Genomic DNA, 18,995 nt, shown 5'->3' with positions numbered 1-18,995 from the left:
ATCTCAAGTTCTGTCTGTCCCTCCGAGAAACCTGGGTGGGTTTTCCTGAGCAACAGATATATCACTGGCCCCGTAGAACTGTTTGCCTCTCTTTGACACAAATGCTATTTTAGAATTCTTGGGGATTTGATTGTATCTGTTCCCTCATTGGACTCCATGCCCCATTAGGACAGAGATGTTGTACTGCAAGAGCTGGGTGTAGTAGCTAATTATATGCAGAGTCTCTCTGTATTTACTGAATTAACAGATAAATTACCTGGAGTATCCATTATATTTGACAGATGGTGATCGTTGATGATGGAGAACAGTTTCCATAGAATCGCAGGCATGAAAATTGATGTAGGGAGTTAGGGAGCCTAAGCAGACAGCTCAGTCTGGTAAAGTCCACAAGGACCAAGTGCATCCTTAGAGCCTGCATTAGGACAGAGAATGTGGCAGCGTGTGCTTGTACTCCCAGCACTGAGAACACAGAGACAGGTAGATCTCTGGGGCTTTATGGGGAGCCAGCCTATCCCAGCCTGTCTCAAGAAACAAGGTGGAGTTCTGGAACTGGTGGTGCACACCCTTAATCCCAGCACTCAGAAGGCAACAACAGGCAGCTCTGAGTTTGAGGCCAGCCTGGTCTGTATGAGTTCCAGCCCCCCAGTGTTCCATAGTGAGTGAAATTCTGTCTTAAAACAAATAATCCAAGGTGGTTGGCTCCCGAGGAATGAGGCCTGAGGTTGACCTCTGACCTCTGCATGCACATGCACACACACACACAGAGGTGGCTATGAGATAGAGTATATACAACAAGCAAACCTTTGAAGTTCCTGCCGTGAGATGGGGGTGGGTAACTGTACCGTGGAGGCCCCTGGGAATGTAGGTCATGCTTCTGGAGGGAGGCAAAGGATGCAGAAAACAGGGGCACTGACACAACACATAAGCAGGGGTGACATCCCAAGCCCCAAGAGGAGAGGGTGAAACAGGACGCTGAAATGGGAGGGAGGAGGAGAGTTGAGATGGGTTAAAGTGACTCACGCCTAAGAACTGATCCTGACCAGGTGTGAAGCAAAGTCACAGGAAGGGGAAGCAGAAGGAGATGGGGCGCGGAGTGGTAAAGTATCATTGAATTGTCTCTGTGGGGAAGGGGAGACAGCTGACCAGCGATGTAAAAGGATTGTTTAGTAGTGCTGAGAGTGGAAACAGAATTTTTATTGGCACATATCTGCCTGGTTTTGTGATTTCCCCAGCTGCGCTTGGCCGTCCATATGTCTGAGACCAACAGGAAGGCAGTCGGACTATGAAGAAGGCAGAGAGGGAAAGAGTTGAATGTGTTGGCCAGAGGGTATTGAAATGATGCATTGTGGGAGAGTGTCCATAGTGGCAGGAGTTAGAGACAGCTAGAAAGAGAAGAGTATGATGGGCACAAGGCCACCAGAGGCTGGAAGGATCGGAGTCCTACCACCAAGCCAGCGAGGCTGTTGACGAGCTCTTTCCAGAGGAAGGAGAACAATAGAGGACAGTGATGTTAGACACATGTCAAAGTCCTCAGTGAAGGTGGAGGATGATGGGTAAAGAGGGATGCAGAGTGACGTTGGCCTCCAAGGGCCCAGAGGGTGAAGCAGTGAACTGCCAAGACATTGGTCCCGCCTCCTGGCCCGAAGAGGAGGTAGGAGAGGAGCAGCCTGTTTTGGGGAGGTCTTCAAGAAAGATGATTCCAGGAATAGCCAGTGTTCCAGAATCCTGGCAAGAGCAGGCAAAGGGCGTCTCCAGAACTGAGGGTAGAGGGTTCGTAACTGCGGTCCTCACCAGAAGGCGGTTAGAGAATTCAGGCAGAGTTACCGCCCCCTCTGCCCAGAGCATTACTCCTGGGGCTCTCTGCACCTCAAGTTTGGATGCTCTCCTCCTGCATCATCTACTCTCCGTTGGACCTCACACATGTTCTCCATCTCATCTGTCCCTCCATCTCTCCTCCTCACACACATCCCTGGTTGTCCCCTCCCTGGACCCTTCCCCTGCCCTGCCCCACCCCAGCCGGCCTGAGTGAACAGGAACCCCGCACCTTCATTTCTCAGGTCACTGCTTGGCTAATGGGCTATTAATTTGCTCAATCGTCCCCTGTGAGGCAAACTCAATTTCTGCCAGCCAGTCGTCCCTCCCTGTCGACAGCGTGATTGATTGGAGGAACAGCTGTCACCGCCCGGCTGCCTGCTCCCTGCTTCCTTCCCTCCTAGTCCCACTCCTCCTCCTCCTTGGGCCGCCGCCCTGTGCCCACAGAAGCAGCGCACCCCTGCCACCTGCCTAAGGATCTGTCGCCAGCAATGAAAAATGACAGAAATATTTAAGGACAAATAAGGTTTCCCAACGCAATTGAAAATGATTACAGGCAGCTACAGATGGGGCCAATCTGATGCGCAGCAGCAAATCAAATCGAATTTCCTTATCGGCGTATTATTTTAGGCGTTATCTGGCACGTTGATGCAGTTATCAATTCAATTTCAGCCGCCGGGCTGCTGTTTACCGACTCGCCTTTGCTGGGAAAAGGTAAACACGCTCAGCCCAGCAAATTAATTTCTAGCTGAAGCCAGAGGCAGCAAAGGATGGCTACCCGGGATCTACAGCCTCCGCCTTGGGCTGGGCCCTAGCAGGCCAGGCCAGAGCTGGCCCACGGAACAGAAGCCCCACGAGCTGCCTGCCCCGGCCCAAAGCTGGGATGCTGAGCTCCTAGGAGGCTGAGGTGACCGTTGTTGGCTCCTCTGCTGCTGCCAGGGAGAGGTGAAGGTCTCCCATTAATTCCCAGCTAAAAATGACAAATTCATCTTGGACGACAATTAAATGAAGTCAGTAATTGATGCTAATTGATCTCCAGATGCGAGGGCTCCCCTTAGCCTTAGCAGCGCGTAGCTGCCTTGCTTCCCCCCCCCCCCTTCTCTTCCTCTACCTCCCTCGCCTGAGCTGAGTCCTTGCTTTCTCCCTGGGGCTCTGCCTCTTTTGACTGCACAAGTCTGTGAGAAACAGCCTGGACTGGGCCAACAGGCAGTGCCTGAGGCTACGCATCTGGCCTGTTATGGGTCCAGACCCACAGGCCCTTGCCATCATTGCCTGGCGCTCCACCCATCTGCCTAGAATGCAGGTAACACTGCCTCCCTCAACCATTCAGGATTTACAGCCTACAGCTGTGGAGGCGCCCATTTTATTTTTATAAGCCCAGAGCCAACAGTTTGTTTCTTGAAACAGTACGGTCTTAGCATTTGGGCTCTATGACAAGGGAGGCGCTGGTCTACATGCTGGCAAGAATGATCAGGGATACTCAAGCTGCACTTGACCGTTTGTGTGTGTGTGTGTGTGTGTGTGTGTGTGTGTGTGTGTGTGTGTGCCCACTCTTGTGGAAGCACTTGTCTGTCCAGACATCTGAGATGATATGTGGGCATCGTTCATAGGTGGACGGATTCTGAATCCTGCCTTTTACTGCAGTAAGCCTCGTTTCAGTCTCAGGGACCACTTGGGAGGCTCCACCTGCCCCAATCACCAATGATCCATCTGAACACAGGAACTATCTGGAAGTTATTAGCTAAAGGAGTGGGGGGAATGAAGTATAGTTCGACCGAGGGAGAGGGGCTATAGTTAGGATTTGAATAGCCACAGTCAGGAGTGGCCTCGGAAGCACCTGACCCCCAAACAGATTAGCTGATAACTGATGCGCTTGGCTCCAGCAACAAAGGCTCGTGGAACCAAGGCTTCAAGGTTCCATGACCAGGACTCAGTGGCTTTAACTGTGCCTTGGCCCTGAGCCTTTAGCTCCAGCTTGAGCCTAAACCTTTCCACAGGCTGCCCTCCATCTGGCACCCTGCAGATGTTTGGCCACGCAGGAGTCTCGCCTGGCCCGGCGAACCCACCCTGTGCTGCTAGAGACAGTTACTAACATCTATCACGGTAGGAGTCAGGACAGCAGCCAGGCTTTGGTGCCTGGAGCTCGAAAGGAGACCACATAGAACGGACAGTGAATGCCAATCAGGGAGGGAGGGGGAGGGTGGCAAGGGTATGTAAGCTTGAACTGTCATTCTTATGTACTGGAGCCAGGTAAATATGTCACATGCGCTGAACGTGATGCTGTGCAGAGGTCTGTGCGTGCCTTGTGGAAAGAGGAGGACTAGGTGAGGGAGAACATGTATAAAGGAATGACCAGCCTAGACTAGATTAGGAGAAAGCCCCTTGTCTCCAGGGTAATGTCTGCGTCTTTGGGATCTGGCAAGGTCAGTAATCCTTTATTTGTTAATTCAGGAATATGTATTGATTTCTGCTCTCCCTATTACTTTTTATTTGGCGCTCTGCCCTCTGTTAGCTGCTGAGGCTATGGCAGTGGGCATGGTAGGGTTTTTGTGCTCCAGAAAGTCACATTCTGAAGATGGTGACACAGAGCAGGCAACATCACAAGTGCTCTGACAGAAGCAACACAAGAGGCTCTGGGGACACAGAGTCCCGGGGAGGCGCCTGATGTGGTCCGGGGGATTCATGGAGGTCTCTCCGGAGGGAAGACTTCTAGGCTGAGTCCTAGGGATGAGTGAGAGATAGCTGGCTCATGCCAAAGGCCCTTGGTACATCTTTTTGGTTTTCTGGCAAGCCCAAGTCAGAGACAAATAGGCTTATTTGGTTCCAAGTGACACTGGGACAGATGAAAATGTCACCTCTGTCCTTGAGTGCCAGCTGCTACCCTGGGGTCTGGGTAAGTGGGTGCACAGCTGTTTTCAGGGCACCCTTGGGCACCTGCAGATAAGTATGGGCCCCAGCTAAACACACATCTCTCGACGCCTGCCCTACCCCCACCTCCTCAACCAGGGATGCCTATTAATCCTGACAAATGATGACTTACGAACATGTAATGCAAACTGATTCATCATACATTCAAATCCGCCGCCCCGCCCCAGCGGGAGGCCCCAGCCAGACAAGTGTATTACACGGATAATGTATTTGACGTATTAATAAAACCAGCCGCATTGCTCTGGCGCGGGGACTGGGGAATGCCAATATACGATGACAGATCACATATTGATGAAATCCAGATGTTTGGAATCATAGTCTTGGGGCCTTGTTCATATTGACTGAAGGTAAAAAATGCCGTCTGTCAGCACATTAACTCTTCCTGTCCTGAGCTAAGTGGAGGCACCAATCAAGGGGTTTTCAGAGAGAAGAGGAGGAGGAAGGGGTGAGTGGGAAGAGCAGAGAGGACCAGTGATTAGGTGGCTTGGGTCCATGATGGATGGCTGAAGAGCCAAGGAGATGGTGTGCTCTGGGTAGGATGAGTGGCTGGGACACTTCTTGACCTCGGAGCACATTCCACTGCATGGATGGCAACCGCTGCTCTGTGGAACTTCGTGCCACACTTCCTGGCTTTCTTCTTCCTCTTTACTGCTCCTTCTAAGACCTTGATGCCTTCAATGTCCTTCACCTGCTAGAGCTAATTGCAGTTCCCTTCCAGACTCTCTGTGCCGTGTTCTCTCCCCATGACCTCACTGCCCTTCAGTCTTTCATGGGGGAGATGTTCCTGATGGCTTACCCTAAGCCAGACCTTGTTGTAGGCACAGAGATTCGTTTCAGTTTTTGTGTGTTGGCGTCTCCTGGGCCTATCATCCAGCATTTCCATAGTCCCTCAAACTACATACATCCCTAACATAACTCATTGTCTCCCCCCCAAAGCGTGATAAGTATATGAGTGTAGAGGAGCAGGAGAGATTTCCCAGGGACTTGGAGGGCCACGGCCAGCCATCTACTGAAGGGCAGCGCATCTCAGTCCCAGTGGGAAGACAGGTCATGGCCAGGTGCAGGGACAGGGCAGAGGTAGACACCAACAACAAACCTGTGCCGGTGTCTGACTAGAAAGATAATTAATGACTCCCCACTTGTGCACAGCTCTGGTTTCAGGATGTCTTCACAAGAATCCTGAGTTAGATTATCCCTGTTTCACATGGGGAGAAACTAGTGCAGAGTCATCAAGTGGCTGGCCCACGTTCAGCACAGCTAATAAGGCAATGCTGAAGAATTTTGCTTGTTTTGTTCTGTCTCAGTCACTAGAAAAATGGAAACCCCTTTTAGGGGAATGGAGTCGGGAGAGGAAAAGCAGGACACACCTGTGCCTGAGGACATAGTCTTAAGGGCTGCAGTCTCAGCTGGAGCCGTGGTACAGTCGGTTGAGTGTTTGTCAAGCTTACCCAAAGCCCTAGGTGTGATTCCCCAGCACCACGTAAATTGAGTGTGATGGTATTTGCCTGTGAACCCAGCAGATCAGAAGTTCAAGGTCATCCTCAACGCACAATGAGTTTGAAGTTAGCCTGGGCTACAAGAGACCTGCCTCCTTATCATCTGTCATAAGAATTACCCTCATCCTCGTTTCGTGTTCCCTGTCCTAGGCAGGCAAGCTACACATTTTTAAAGACAAGATCTCACAGTATAGCCCAGGCTGGCCTGGAACTCATTGTTAGACTATGCAAATCCTCCTGTGTCAGCTTTATATTACAGACCTGACCAACCGCTCCCTATCAAACCAAACCAAGCCTTTCATGGCCTACAGAGCAAAGATGGGACTTGCTGCTTGGAAAAATAGAGAGGGAGAATGGAACCCCTTGGCAACAGAACTGGAAAAAAGCAAACATGCCAACCAGAGGGGCAGCAAGGTCAACAATGGTTCAGTGCTGGCTGTGGGTGTTCCCAATGGTCAGGAATTCCCAACAGAGGAGGGCAGCAGAGGGCTGATCTAGCCCCCACCCATCCACTCAACCACTTGGCGGTTGACACTGGGCTGGAGGTCTGGGTGGCAGGTTACTGCCCTGGCTTAACCTTTTCTGTCAACCTAATCAACACCCTTCTTAGAAGCTTCCACTGAAGCTCCTCAGCTGTCTGGGAGTAAAGTTAGTCTAGCCGCTTAGCAGGGGACAGGGCCCCTTCAGCCTACACACAACCTACACAGTGGGACCCTACTGACTCAGGCCCTGCCCAGTTTCCCCGCATAAGGCTGAGGTCAGAAGACCAGCTTCCTTCCCTGCCCTCCTCCTGCTTGGAAGATACCTATGGCAAGCAGAGCCGTGGAGGTGGCAGCCCCTACTGTGGCAGGGGTGGTGGGGAGGGAGGCCGTAATGAATGTGGACGGGAGGCGGAATGAGCGATCCATCTTTGCATGGGAGGAGAGCGGGTGGCGGGCATCCCCCACACACACACTCACACACTCAATCAGGCGCTGTCAGACCTCCGGCCGCCTGGCATTTTGGTGAAGAATCTCTCAGCTAAAAATTGTTGTCAGTCCCATTTCCTCGTTATCAGTGCTAGGGCTGAGGCAGCGCCCGGGGATTAGCAAAAGCGGGGAGCGCTCGAGCCCGCCATCTACAGCCGATAACATTGGGCCTCCCGCCTCACCTCCCCATTCATCATCTTTAGCACTGACAGCTCAGCCCAGTCCCTGTCCCCAATCCCTTGCATTCACCGCGCCTCCCCACTGTGCTCAGCCTGGCTCTTGACCTCCCGGGAAGCTAGGTCCTCGCAGGAGAGTGCTAGGATTCAAATAGGAATGGAAAACCTACACCCACCTGTCGCAAAAGGCCTTGCCTGGCTGTAAAGAGGACATGCCAAGGGCTGGAGTGAGGGCTACTCAAGGAGCCAGTGTCACCGGCAGGCTGCCTCTGGTGGCTCTGGCCACCTACCTGTGGTGCTGCCCACAGTGCTGGAGAAGGGAGCCTTGTGTGGGAAGAGCAAGCTCTGAAGGCCTGTCCAGAGGGTTCCTCACTTCTCACTAGCCTGAATGGACTCCCAGATTCTGGGAAAGGCGGAATGGAAGAGCCAGAAGATGACTCCATTTGAGCCTAGGACAGGTGTGTGTGTGGGGGGGGGGTGGATGAAGGCTTCATTCCCACCCCAGCAAGACCATGGGCCCCTCCTCTTGGCCATCCCCAGTGGTTTTATGGCCCATTTTATGGCCACTGTAATGGCCCAGGTCAAAAGCTTCAGGGAGCTGTATTCTGGGAATTATGCAAACGAGGAGCAGGCCCAGGGCCAGAGTATGGATTTTGTCATTAAACCTGGGCAGGCCATGTCGTTAGTGCAGTAAAATCCACGTCATGACCACAGGTCTCAATATAAAATTATAGGGAACACAGCGGGGGAGGGGAAGCAAGGGGGGCAATGCGTGGCTACACTGACACCTGCCACTCTAACCTCTGAGCAATGAAGGTGAGATAGAGGGCATAGACTACAAGTCGATGCCCCCCGTGGGGCTCCTCCTAAAGCTGGGAGCCAAGGAAAGGGTCCAAGGCTCCCAGTAAGGAAACTGAGATTGAGTTGAGAAAAGCACACGTCAGCAAGACGAGAGAATAAGTGTGTGATAACCTCTAACCCCAGATGCAGAGCAGGACCTGGACTCTAGAAAACCCAAAGACCCGAACTTGGCATCCTAGCCCCAAAGGGGTAGAGCCCCTGACATTTCTACACCTTGTGTGTGCCATCCTCCCTCTAGCCTGCTCTTCTGCCACTTTCCCCTTTACACCTCAGAGTCTCCCTTACTCACCTTTGGTGCTTCCCATTGGGTACCCAGCCATCTCCTGTAGATCCTCCAGCCCTCTAATAGTGCCCTCCTCGCTCCTGCCTCCCTCCTAGCTCTCACCCACACTACCTGGCTTTCCCTACTGACTTTACCACTAACTTGTAATCCCTTAGAAATCAAGACTGTGTTTTATCTCTGATTCCAGTTCTCCTTCGAATGCTGCTGAAATAGAATAACCATCTTATAAATGTCTGTTGAATAAACGAAGCCTTGAGACCAAAAGCCAAGCTCAAAGTCCCTATCCAATTCTGAGCCTCCATTTCCCCATCTGTAGAAGATAGTCTGGAGAAATCCTAGGGCCTCACCCGCCCCTGAGGCTGCCCGAGAGACAGAACTGAGACCAGAGCCCTCCTGGATCTGCTTCTACTCAGCACTGTCTTCCAGCACTTCGTGCCCCCTAAACACCAGAGGCACAGCTCCCAAGGCACACAGTGTGACCACAAATGGTAGAACTACTTCCCTTCCTTAAAGATCTAGCCACACAGGCTGGAGCCCCTCCTACCCAATCACAGCACCCTGGAAGCCTTCAAAGCTGATAGCCCAGCTCAGTGAAGGCTATGATATTTCAAGTACATGGCTTTGGTTAAGGCTTCACTTTTTGTACTACCCAGAACACACACACACACACATGCATGTGCACACACACAATGAATTGCTCTGTCCTTAGAGCCAGCAGGTGACTCAATGCAGGCATCCAGGGAGCTGCAATTCTCCTCAGTTTGTGTCAAAGCAGGGTAGCTGCTCATTCTTAGCCTGACCTGGGTGTTCCCTCAGGTAAACTGTTGCTAGATTTAGCAAATAAAAATATAAGACATCCAGGTAAACTTAATTTTGGAAAAATCAATGATATCTAGTATCAATATATCCCTTGCAATATTTGGGACATAATTATACTTTTTTCAAGAACTCATTGTGTATCTAAAACAAAATTTCACTGGGTCTCCGTATTTAATCTGGCAACCCTACTCACCTCTGTACCAGAGTCATCACTGACATGGTCTTTATCTGTCTGAAGTGATTGTGACCTTCTCCAGCTACCAGAGGGAAGAGCAAGGCAGAACATAGAGGCTCAAGCTAAGGAAGTCTTGGCATCGGGGCCTGGGGTGTGGTTTACTGGAAGAGCCCTTGCCAAGTATATGCAAAGCTCTGGTTCTGTCTCTAGTACTACACACTCATGTCTTCCTACAGTCAAGGCTCCATTACCAGTCAGAGCTAGTAATATTTCTGAATGAATAGATTTTCTCAACACCATGCCTGTGAGCAGACTGGGGAGCACTGGATGGGAGAAAAGAGGGACTCTCGAGTCTAAAGGAGAATGAACGAAGCAACCCAGAGGGTCCTTCCTAGAATGGTGTGCTCTGTGCCGTCAGCCCTCCATGAGCACATGTATTGGAGAAATGTTGGTTGGTTGGGTTTGTTTCTGGATTTCTCTGTGTAGCCTTGGCTGTCCTGGAACTCACTCTGTAGACCAGACTGGCCTCGAACTCACAGAGATCTACCTGCTTCTGCCTCCTGAGAGCTGGGATTAAAAGTGTGTGCCACTACCACCAGGATAATTGGTTTTTTTGAGAGAGTCTTTTTCTGTAGCCTAGGCTAGTCTGTAACTCACTTTTTAGTGCAGGTTAGCCTTAACCTTACAATAGTCCCCCTGCCTTGACCTCCTCAGGGATTACAGGCATGAGCCATCACACCCAGCTGGCATTCTAGAAAGAGAAAACTCAGAATCAGTGAGATTGACAAGTGACCTGTGAGGTTATCCAGCAGAAGAAATGGGACCTACTGGGAATGGATAGATGGCTCAGTCCCATAGAAGAACCGCAACCATCTGTAAACCCAGATACCCTCTTCTGGCCTCCGAGGGAACTGCACACACATAGTGCAGATATACATCAAGGTCAACACTGATACACACAAAATAAAAATGAATAAAATTTCAAAAAATAAGTAGTGAGACCTCAAAGGAGAGAATGTGAATCTCAAGTATAGAAGAAGGGCCAGGGAGATTTCTCAGCAGGTAAAAGTTCTTGCCGTACAAGCCTGATGACCTGAATTCAGTCCCTGGAACACATGTAAAAATGCAGTGGCTCACATCTGTAATCCCAGCATTCCTGCAGCAAGATGGGAGGGAGAGACAAGAGGATTACCTGGAGTCTTGGGATATGTGACACAGTAGAAACAAGAGAGGCCCGAGTGGCTGGAGAGATGGTTTAGAGGTTAAGAACACTTGTTGATCTTGCAAAGGATCCAGGTTCAATTCCCAGCACCCACATAGCAGCTTACAAATCATCTCTAAGCCGGTGGTGGTGGCACACGCCTTTAATCCCAGCACTTGGGAGGCAGAGGCAGGCGGATCTCTGTGAGTTCGAGGCCAGCCTGGTCTACAATAGCTAGCTCCAGGACAGGCTCCAACGCTACAGAGAAACCCTGTCTCGAAAAACCAAAAATAAATAAATAAATAAATAAACCTCAGTTATAAAAAAAAATCATCTCTAAGTCCAGTTCCAGGGGATCCAGTGCTCTCTGACCTTGGTGGGCACTAGACACTCATGTGGTACACATGCATACACATGCACTTAATCATCTACTAATCTTTAATGAAATAAAAAAGATAAAATTCCTAAAGAAGAAAAAAGACCCTGCCTCAAAAAGTGGAATTCCTAAAGTTGTCCTCCAACCTCCACGTGTGCACTCTGGTACACACACCCACGCTCATACACTCACACATAAATACACACCCACGCTCATACACTCACACATAAATACACACACCCACGCTCATACACTCACACATAAATACACACACCCACGCTCATCCACTCACACATAAATACACACACACACGCTCATATACTGACACATAAATACACACACCCACGCTCATCCACTCACACATAAATACACACACCCACGCTCATACACTCACACATAAATACACACACCCACGCTCATACACTCTCACATAAATACACACACCCACGCTCATACACTCACACATAAATACACACACCCACGCTCATACACTCTCACATAAATACACACACCCACGCTCATACACTGACACATAAATACACACCCACGCTCATACACTCACACATAAATACACACACACACGCTCATACACTGACACATAAATACACACACACACGCTCATACACTCACACATAAATACACACACCCACGCTCATACACTCACACATAAATACACACACACACGCTCATACACTCACACATAAATACACACACACACGCTCATACACTCACACATAAATACACACACACACGCTCATACACTGACACATAAATACACACACACACGCTCATACACTCACACATAAATACACACACACACGCTCATACACACACATAAATACACACACACACGCTCATACACTCACACATAAATACACACACCCACGCTCATACACTCACACATAAATACACACACTCACGCTCATCCACTCACACATAAATACACACACACACGCTCATACACTCACACATAAATACACACACCCACGCTCATACACTCACACATAAATACACACACCCACGCTCATACAATGACACATAAATACACACACACGCTTATACACTGACACATAAATACACACACCCACGCTCATCCACTCATACATAAATACACACACCCACGCTCATACACTGACACATAAATACACACACCCACGCTCATACACTGACACATAAATACACACACACACGCTCATACACTCATACATAAATACCCACGCTCATACACTGACACATAAATACACACACACACGCTCATACACTCACACATAAATACACACACACACGCTCATACACTGACACATAAATACATATACACACTCATACACTGACACATAAATACACACACACGCTCATACACTCATACATAAATACACACACACACGCTCATACACTCACACATAAACACACACGCTCATACACTGACACATAAATAGTCATACACTCACACATAAATACACACACACACGCTCATACACTCATACATAAACACACACACACATGCTCATACACTCATACATAAATACACACACACACGCTCATACACTCACACATAAACACACACGCTCATACACTGACACATAAATAGTCATACACTCACACATAAATACACACACAAAATACTCTTTATTTTATTTTGAGACAGTTTCTCTGTGTAGCCCTGGGTTTCTTGGAACTCAGTGGAGTAGTCTGGCCTTAAACTCAAAAACCTACCTGCCTCTGCCTCCCAAGTGCTGGGAGTAAAGGCGTCTACCACCACACCCGGCACAAATATTAAAAAAAAAAAAAAACAAGTAACATAATGGACAAGACTTGGTCATTAAATGAACATGGGAGGGGGAGTAGGGCAAGGAAGAGAACACACTGTAAGGCTAAGGTGACAGGAATGGGTGACGCGGTACAGGAAGGTGTCCTACCAGAGGCAGACAACGCCGGAGGAAGAGCAGGTTTGTAAGCAGTGGTAGAAGACCTCGAGTTTGAGGAGTTGAGGTTTAAATTCTTAGGAGACACCCAGGTATTGACGCCCATTAGACATTAGGATAATAGCACAGAGGGATGCCAGGTCGAGAGAGGTAGAAAGAACGCGGTATACGGGAGGACGTGGCAGTTAGAACCAGAGGACAAATAAACTCACCCAGCCCACAGAATGAGGAGGGCAGAAGCTGAAGACGTAACCTTGGGGGAAAGTGGAGAGAAGAGAGAAAATGCATTCCATGCTGGGATGACCCCCGCCTTTGCCTGGCATGGGTCCTGGGTCAGAAGAAAACAAGGACTGGGTGTGGTGGCTCACAGCACACCTTTACTCCCATCACTTGGGGGCAGAGGCAGGTGGATCTCTGTGAGTTCGAGTCCAGCCTGGTCTAAAGAGTGAGTTTCATGACAGCCAAGACTGAGAAATCCTGTCTCAAAAAAGAAAGAAAAAGAAAAAGAAAAACCCAAGGGAATGTTTGCTGAACCCTCCTTTCTCTTTTCTTCCTTCTCTAACCTGGGAATGTGAAAGCCTTGAGAAAAGGAGAGACAAGGAGCACTCGACATTCTGGGTGCTGATTAAACGCGTGTGAAATGGAGTGATCAAAGTTTTTTTGCACAGAGCATTGGTTGTGCCCCAGTAGATTTCCAAGAGGGGCAGAGAAGACATCATTTACGGCCATGGCCTCTGAAGCTACCACTTATACCTCTCACCCCTTTTCTAGGCTCAGAATCTCTAGAAGGCAACAAGTAGACTTGGGCTGAAGGCCTGGGACTCTGGCTTTCCTTCTAGAGCCTAGCTCTGCTCTAAGTGTCTGTTCTCCTTCCCTGGCCAGGTAAGAAGAAAGCAGTAGCGTTGTTTGACAGCCAAGCCCCGATCTGCCCCATCTGCCAAGTCCTGTTGAGGCCCAGCGAGTTGCAGGAGCATATGGAGCAGGAACTGGAGCAGCTAGCCCAACTGCCTGCCAGGTAAGCCACCTATGGGGCGTCTGCCTGCTGGGGGGTTCCACTCTGTTAGCTGCTAGACCTCACGTGAGCCTCTGGGGAGAAGCCGGGCCCTTGTGGCCCTTCTGTGCTTTCGGCTGTTTTTCTTCTTGCTTTATTGGGGTATGGGGGGTTGAGGAAAGTGCATCTCAGATTCCAGTCTCAGACTGAGGGAAACTAGACAGGGAGCCAGCCACTGACACAAGCCCAGAACTACCCTGCGGGGCCTTGAGGCAGGATCAAATCTGGGGTCCAGCAGTTCTATCACAAGTCCAGCCCTGCCCTGTTATTCAGGGGAGAAGCAGCACCTTCTCCATACATCTCAACAACTGTGAAAATCTTGGGAAAGTGCTTAAGTGCGTTCCAACCCAAGCCCACTCCTAGCTCTCCTCTGTCCTTGCCTGAAGGACTGGGCCGAACCTTCTTGGGACAGACGAGAAAGTAACTAATTACCTTTAATCTGAGCACTATAAAGCAGCTGTTCCATTTTGTTCAAACGATCTTTGGGGTCAGGAATTGAGGCAGGGTCCAGAGGGGTCCAGATGTTGAATGCTCAGCTGGGAGCTGGGACCGTCTAGAGGTTCCTCACTCGCATGTCTGGTGATGGACTCTTGCTTTCTCTACTTGCCCTGGGCCTCCCCATCACTTGGTGGCCTTGGGGTGCTTTGACTTCTTACATGGCATCTTAGGTCTCCAAAATAAAACGTTCTAGCCAACAAGACGGAACACTGAGGTAGGAGGGTGGGAGGGTGCTGCTAAAGATCAAACCAGAGCCTTTCTCTACTGCTGGGCTATGTCCCAGCCCAAGTCACCTTTTCAGACTGAGCCTTGAGGGTCATTTAAAGTCACTTCCTTGATCTATTGATCAAGGCACTATGAACCCACTCAAATGCAAGGTGAGGAGGACCCATACCTCCTTCTGATGGGGGGAGTGGCCAGATGAGATTATAAAAGAGCACATGGGTTGGAGCTAGGCTCCTGTCATCCTCAGAACAGCCTACTCCATTCCTGCCCCTTGCTCATTTCAAATCGTTAGACCTGAGTGATGCAAGGGGCCCAAATGACCTCTGTCCTGGGAAGCTGGGCCTGAACAAGGATTGGGAGAGGTGACAAGCCCTGAGAGGTAACAGCTGCTGTGTGGGAGGAGCCAGCGCTGTGTGACCCTTCAGATGGGAGCAGAGAAGGTTTCCTAAGGGAGGGATTTTGAAGGAAGAGTACTAGTCACCTATGGGCCATTACAAACCGCCCCAAACCTTAATGACTTAAGACGTTTGTCAGGATCAGTGAGAAGGCTCAGGGGTGAAGGCTTTTGCCACACAAGCTCTAGGACTTGAGTTTCACTCGTCAGTACCCAGTGAAAGTGGAAGGAGATAACTAACTCCACGAAGTTGCCCTTTGACCTACACACACACGAAAAGAAAAAGAAAAAAATTGTCTCAGTTTCCATGGCTCATCGGCTCCAGAACAACACAGTTACATGATCATGAATAGCTATGGCCACCAGCTCTGGTTCTTTCCTGAAGCTAAAGTGAAAATCGTGCGGAGGATTGCAGGATGTTTCCAAGATGGCTCACTTGTGTGGGCTATCGGCAGGAAGCCTCATTCCTCAGCATCTCTTCAAAGCTGCCTTGAGTATCCCTCCAGCTGACTGCCCACAGCATATGATCCCCTAAAGTTTACCTACACACTAGCACTCCACGCTAGAACAGTCTATCTCCAGGTCATTCCTGGGTGTGGCAGCTCATACCTGTAATTCCAGAGACGAGGCAGGAGTACCTGGAATTTGAGGCCAGCCTGAGCTACAATAGTGAGACTATACCGGGAGAGAGAGAGAGAAAGAGAGAGAGACGGGGGGGGGGGGGGGGGGGGATAGGCAGGCAGAAAGGGAAGGAGGCAGGAAGGAATAGATGGAGAGAGGAACAAGGGAGGGAGGGAATCACCTAGCCCAGCCCATAAGCCTAGCCTTTAACAACTGAGCCACCCCTCCAGCCCAGCACAGTCCATACTCAAGGGAGGAGAATTATGCTCTAAGAGCTCTTATTCCTAGAGATACAAATGTCAAAAGAATCTGTGGTCACCCTTTAAAAGGCCCACAAACGCTATACTAGGGTAATAATAATAATGAACCTCGTGGAACATTCACTATCTGGCAGATGCTTTATTCTTCACTCCGAGGTAGGTGATACAGTCATGCATTGCTTAATGATGGGTATACATCCTTAGATATTTTTTCCATGTGAGCATCATGGAGTGTACTTAGATTACACTGTCACTAGGCAATGCAACCTCATGGGACCACGTTCAGATGTCTAGCCAGCCCGTTGCTAGGTAAGACTCCCATTTTACAGATGAGGAAACTGAGGCACAAACATGTTAAGTGACTTCTCTAAGGTTGCCCACTTAGCAGTAAAAGATAAGATTTGTTCTCAAGCAGTCTTGACACCAATGCCCCGCTCTTCGCCTCCCCTCCTCCATCAGTCACACACCTGGGATTGGCCTGCCAGCGGCAGAAAGTGAAGCAACCTGCAGGCTGTCCCAGGAGTTCTGGGTAATATGCTTCCTGTGAAGGGGTCCTCAACCACAAACAGAAGAGAGGAACCTGTGGAGCCCATTTGGGCAGTGTGCTTCCTCTGGAAAACAGCTCTTTTTGCCTCCTTAGCGAGTGTTCCCCCCTCACCACCCAGGGCATCTCCCACTCCCTTCTCCTTCTACCCCTGCTCGTGACCCTGCATAAATCCCTCATTATCCACGTTTCTCGGAGCACCCACACTTCGCGACTGTTGGCTCACGTCCCGGCCCATCCCTGCACCCCCTAATGCCCACGCCGCCTTCAGCACGTGCACGCCCTGCGCCCCTGGCACGCCCTCCTCCCCACTGGGTGTCTGACAGCCGGACAGCGGGATCTGCACAGCAAGTGAAATTCCCGTCGGATCGATAAAGCCGAAGCGCTGGCGGCGACGGGTCGATGGTTTTATCTGTCTCGGCCCCGCCGCGCCCGGCGCGCTGACAGTCGGACCGGCCGGCAAAGGCGTTCAAGGGCAGCCGCACCCGCCGCCCCCTCTCCACGCGCGCCCCCTCCCCGCGGCCGCTGCGCCCACCGGACTGCGGGCTGGACCAGCCCTGCCGCCGCCCTTGTGATTTATCTGGATTTTTAATTGGAAAAAATTTGCGAATTAATTGATTTCAGGAACTTGCCAATTAACATTGTAATTGGGTGCGTGATAAATTCCCAAGGAGCGTGTCAGCTCCCTCCGGGCTGATGGGCAGCGCAGGCGGAGGGTCCCCGGCCTGGCTGCCCTTGTCCCCGCCCCCTGCTGGTTATGGGGTGAGCCCGAGGAGGGGCAAAACAGATTGGAAAAAGATGACAGAAATACCGGGGCTCCTGAGATTCACCCCACCCACCTTCCTTCTCCCCAACATCAGCATTCTAAACAGACAGACCCATTTACGGATGGGAAACTGAGTCCCTCAGGAGGCAGAAGGCCAAATGTGGGCCTTCCCATTCACAACCTGTGGCCAAGTCTACCTCCCCAGCTCTCCAGCTCTCTGGCTTCCTCCGGGCCTTATGCCTGTCCCCTTTGGCTGCTCTCTCTTTGTTTCCTCAGCTGGATCCTTCTCTCTTCTCCATAACCTGCCCCCTTTCCTCCTATTGCCTTGCCTTGGCCTCCTCTGCCCTCTCTGCTCCTTCCTCAGTCTAGCCCACTTGAGAGTGAGGGTGCTGCCGCCAGGCCAACCTCGCAGGTGGTTCTACTTTTGGAACTTACTAGGTGGACCTCTTCTGCCTTCTGACCTGGACTGCCCAACAGCCTAGAGCAGGTCCTATGTTATTTCTACACACCTGGGGGCTCACAAAAGAAGCAAGGGCTTTCCAGTTCCTAAGCCAACGAGGCTGGTTTTCACCAACACTGGCTTGACACACATGTATACATGCACACATACCTCATTCCCACACAGCTCAGGGCACACACACACCCTGAAAGAACCACTCTCCCAGAGGAACATTCCCAGGTGCCATGAGCAATCAAGTCCCCACAGGAAGAGCAAAGTTCCAACCTGCTCCACACTAGGTTTTCCCAAGTTACACCCATAACCCTCCTTCACCTCACCTGATCCTGCCTTCCCCCCCTCTAGAACCTTCATAAGGTCCTTAGACACAAGGACTGGGCTACTAAGGACAGAGTCAGGAGGGCCTTCCATGCACAAGGATATCCCACGTGTTAATGGGACATCACGTGCCAGTACAGAGAGTGGGCTGTGGGGAAGAGACAGGGAGGCAAATCAAGGGTCCAGGGGACAACTGATGAGGCTGCCCTAGGACAATGGTTGGAAGTGGGGGCCACAGAAGAGGGAATTAAGAGGACAGAGCAAGAAGCCAAGGGAGTTAGCTAGGGTCCTTACTAGGAGAAACCATTCTGAGCTGGATGGTTGGGAGTGTGACAGAGGTAATGTCTGCCGTCAGAGAGAGGAAGCAACAGGTAGGGTTCCAGGTAAGCGGAGGCTGAGATGCTTCTGGGATGGTGTTGAGCTAAGGACTAGATATGTGCATACAGAGAGAGGGACAAGGGCATCGATGGGGGCTGAAGATTGCAGGCGGATGAAAGGGCTGGGTCCGGAGCCCCTCTGTGGCCCCTAGACAGGAGTCTCCACCCATTAAGAAGAATCAGCCTTGGGCATGGAGCATTCACAGAGTTGAAAGTGAGGCTTGGCTGGTGGGACTTGAGCTGAGAGATTCTACAAGAGCTGGCCTCTGGGCTGGGAAACAGCCTCCACTGGGAAGTACTTGAAATGGGCTGAAAAAAAAAATCTAAAGGGAGACTGGGTAGCTCTGAAGGCGAGGCAGGGTGTAGAGATGGCAGTGCCCCCACCCCTACTTAAGCCTTATTTAAGGCCGGCCTCGGTGTTTGGTTGGGTAATGAACTAGATAAACAATTCCCCAAATAGATTAAAA

General features: G+C 50.5%; 1 protein-coding gene across 4 annotated transcripts in view; it reads left to right on the top strand.

The window, feature by feature from the left end:
- Rnf220 (ring finger protein 220) overlaps window positions 1–18,995 on the top strand; it is a 229,267-nt gene that overhangs the window by 179,608 nt on the left and 30,664 nt on the right. For all 4 annotated transcript variants that reach the window (XM_075947129.1, XM_075947127.1, XM_075947128.1 and 1 more), the window contains exon 3: window positions 13,900–14,032. In XM_075947129.1, the coding sequence (XP_075803244.1) occupies window positions 13,900–14,032 (133 nt within the window). The remainder of the gene's footprint in view (window positions 1–13,899; window positions 14,033–18,995) is intronic.

This window comes from Microtus pennsylvanicus, chromosome 13, assembly GCF_037038515.1.
Source record: "Microtus pennsylvanicus isolate mMicPen1 chromosome 13, mMicPen1.hap1, whole genome shotgun sequence".
Classification (NCBI taxonomy): Eukaryota; Metazoa; Chordata; class Mammalia; order Rodentia; family Cricetidae; genus Microtus; species Microtus pennsylvanicus.
The sequence above is the reverse complement of the archived record's forward strand: the minus strand, read 5'-3'. Positions and strand labels throughout refer to the sequence as shown.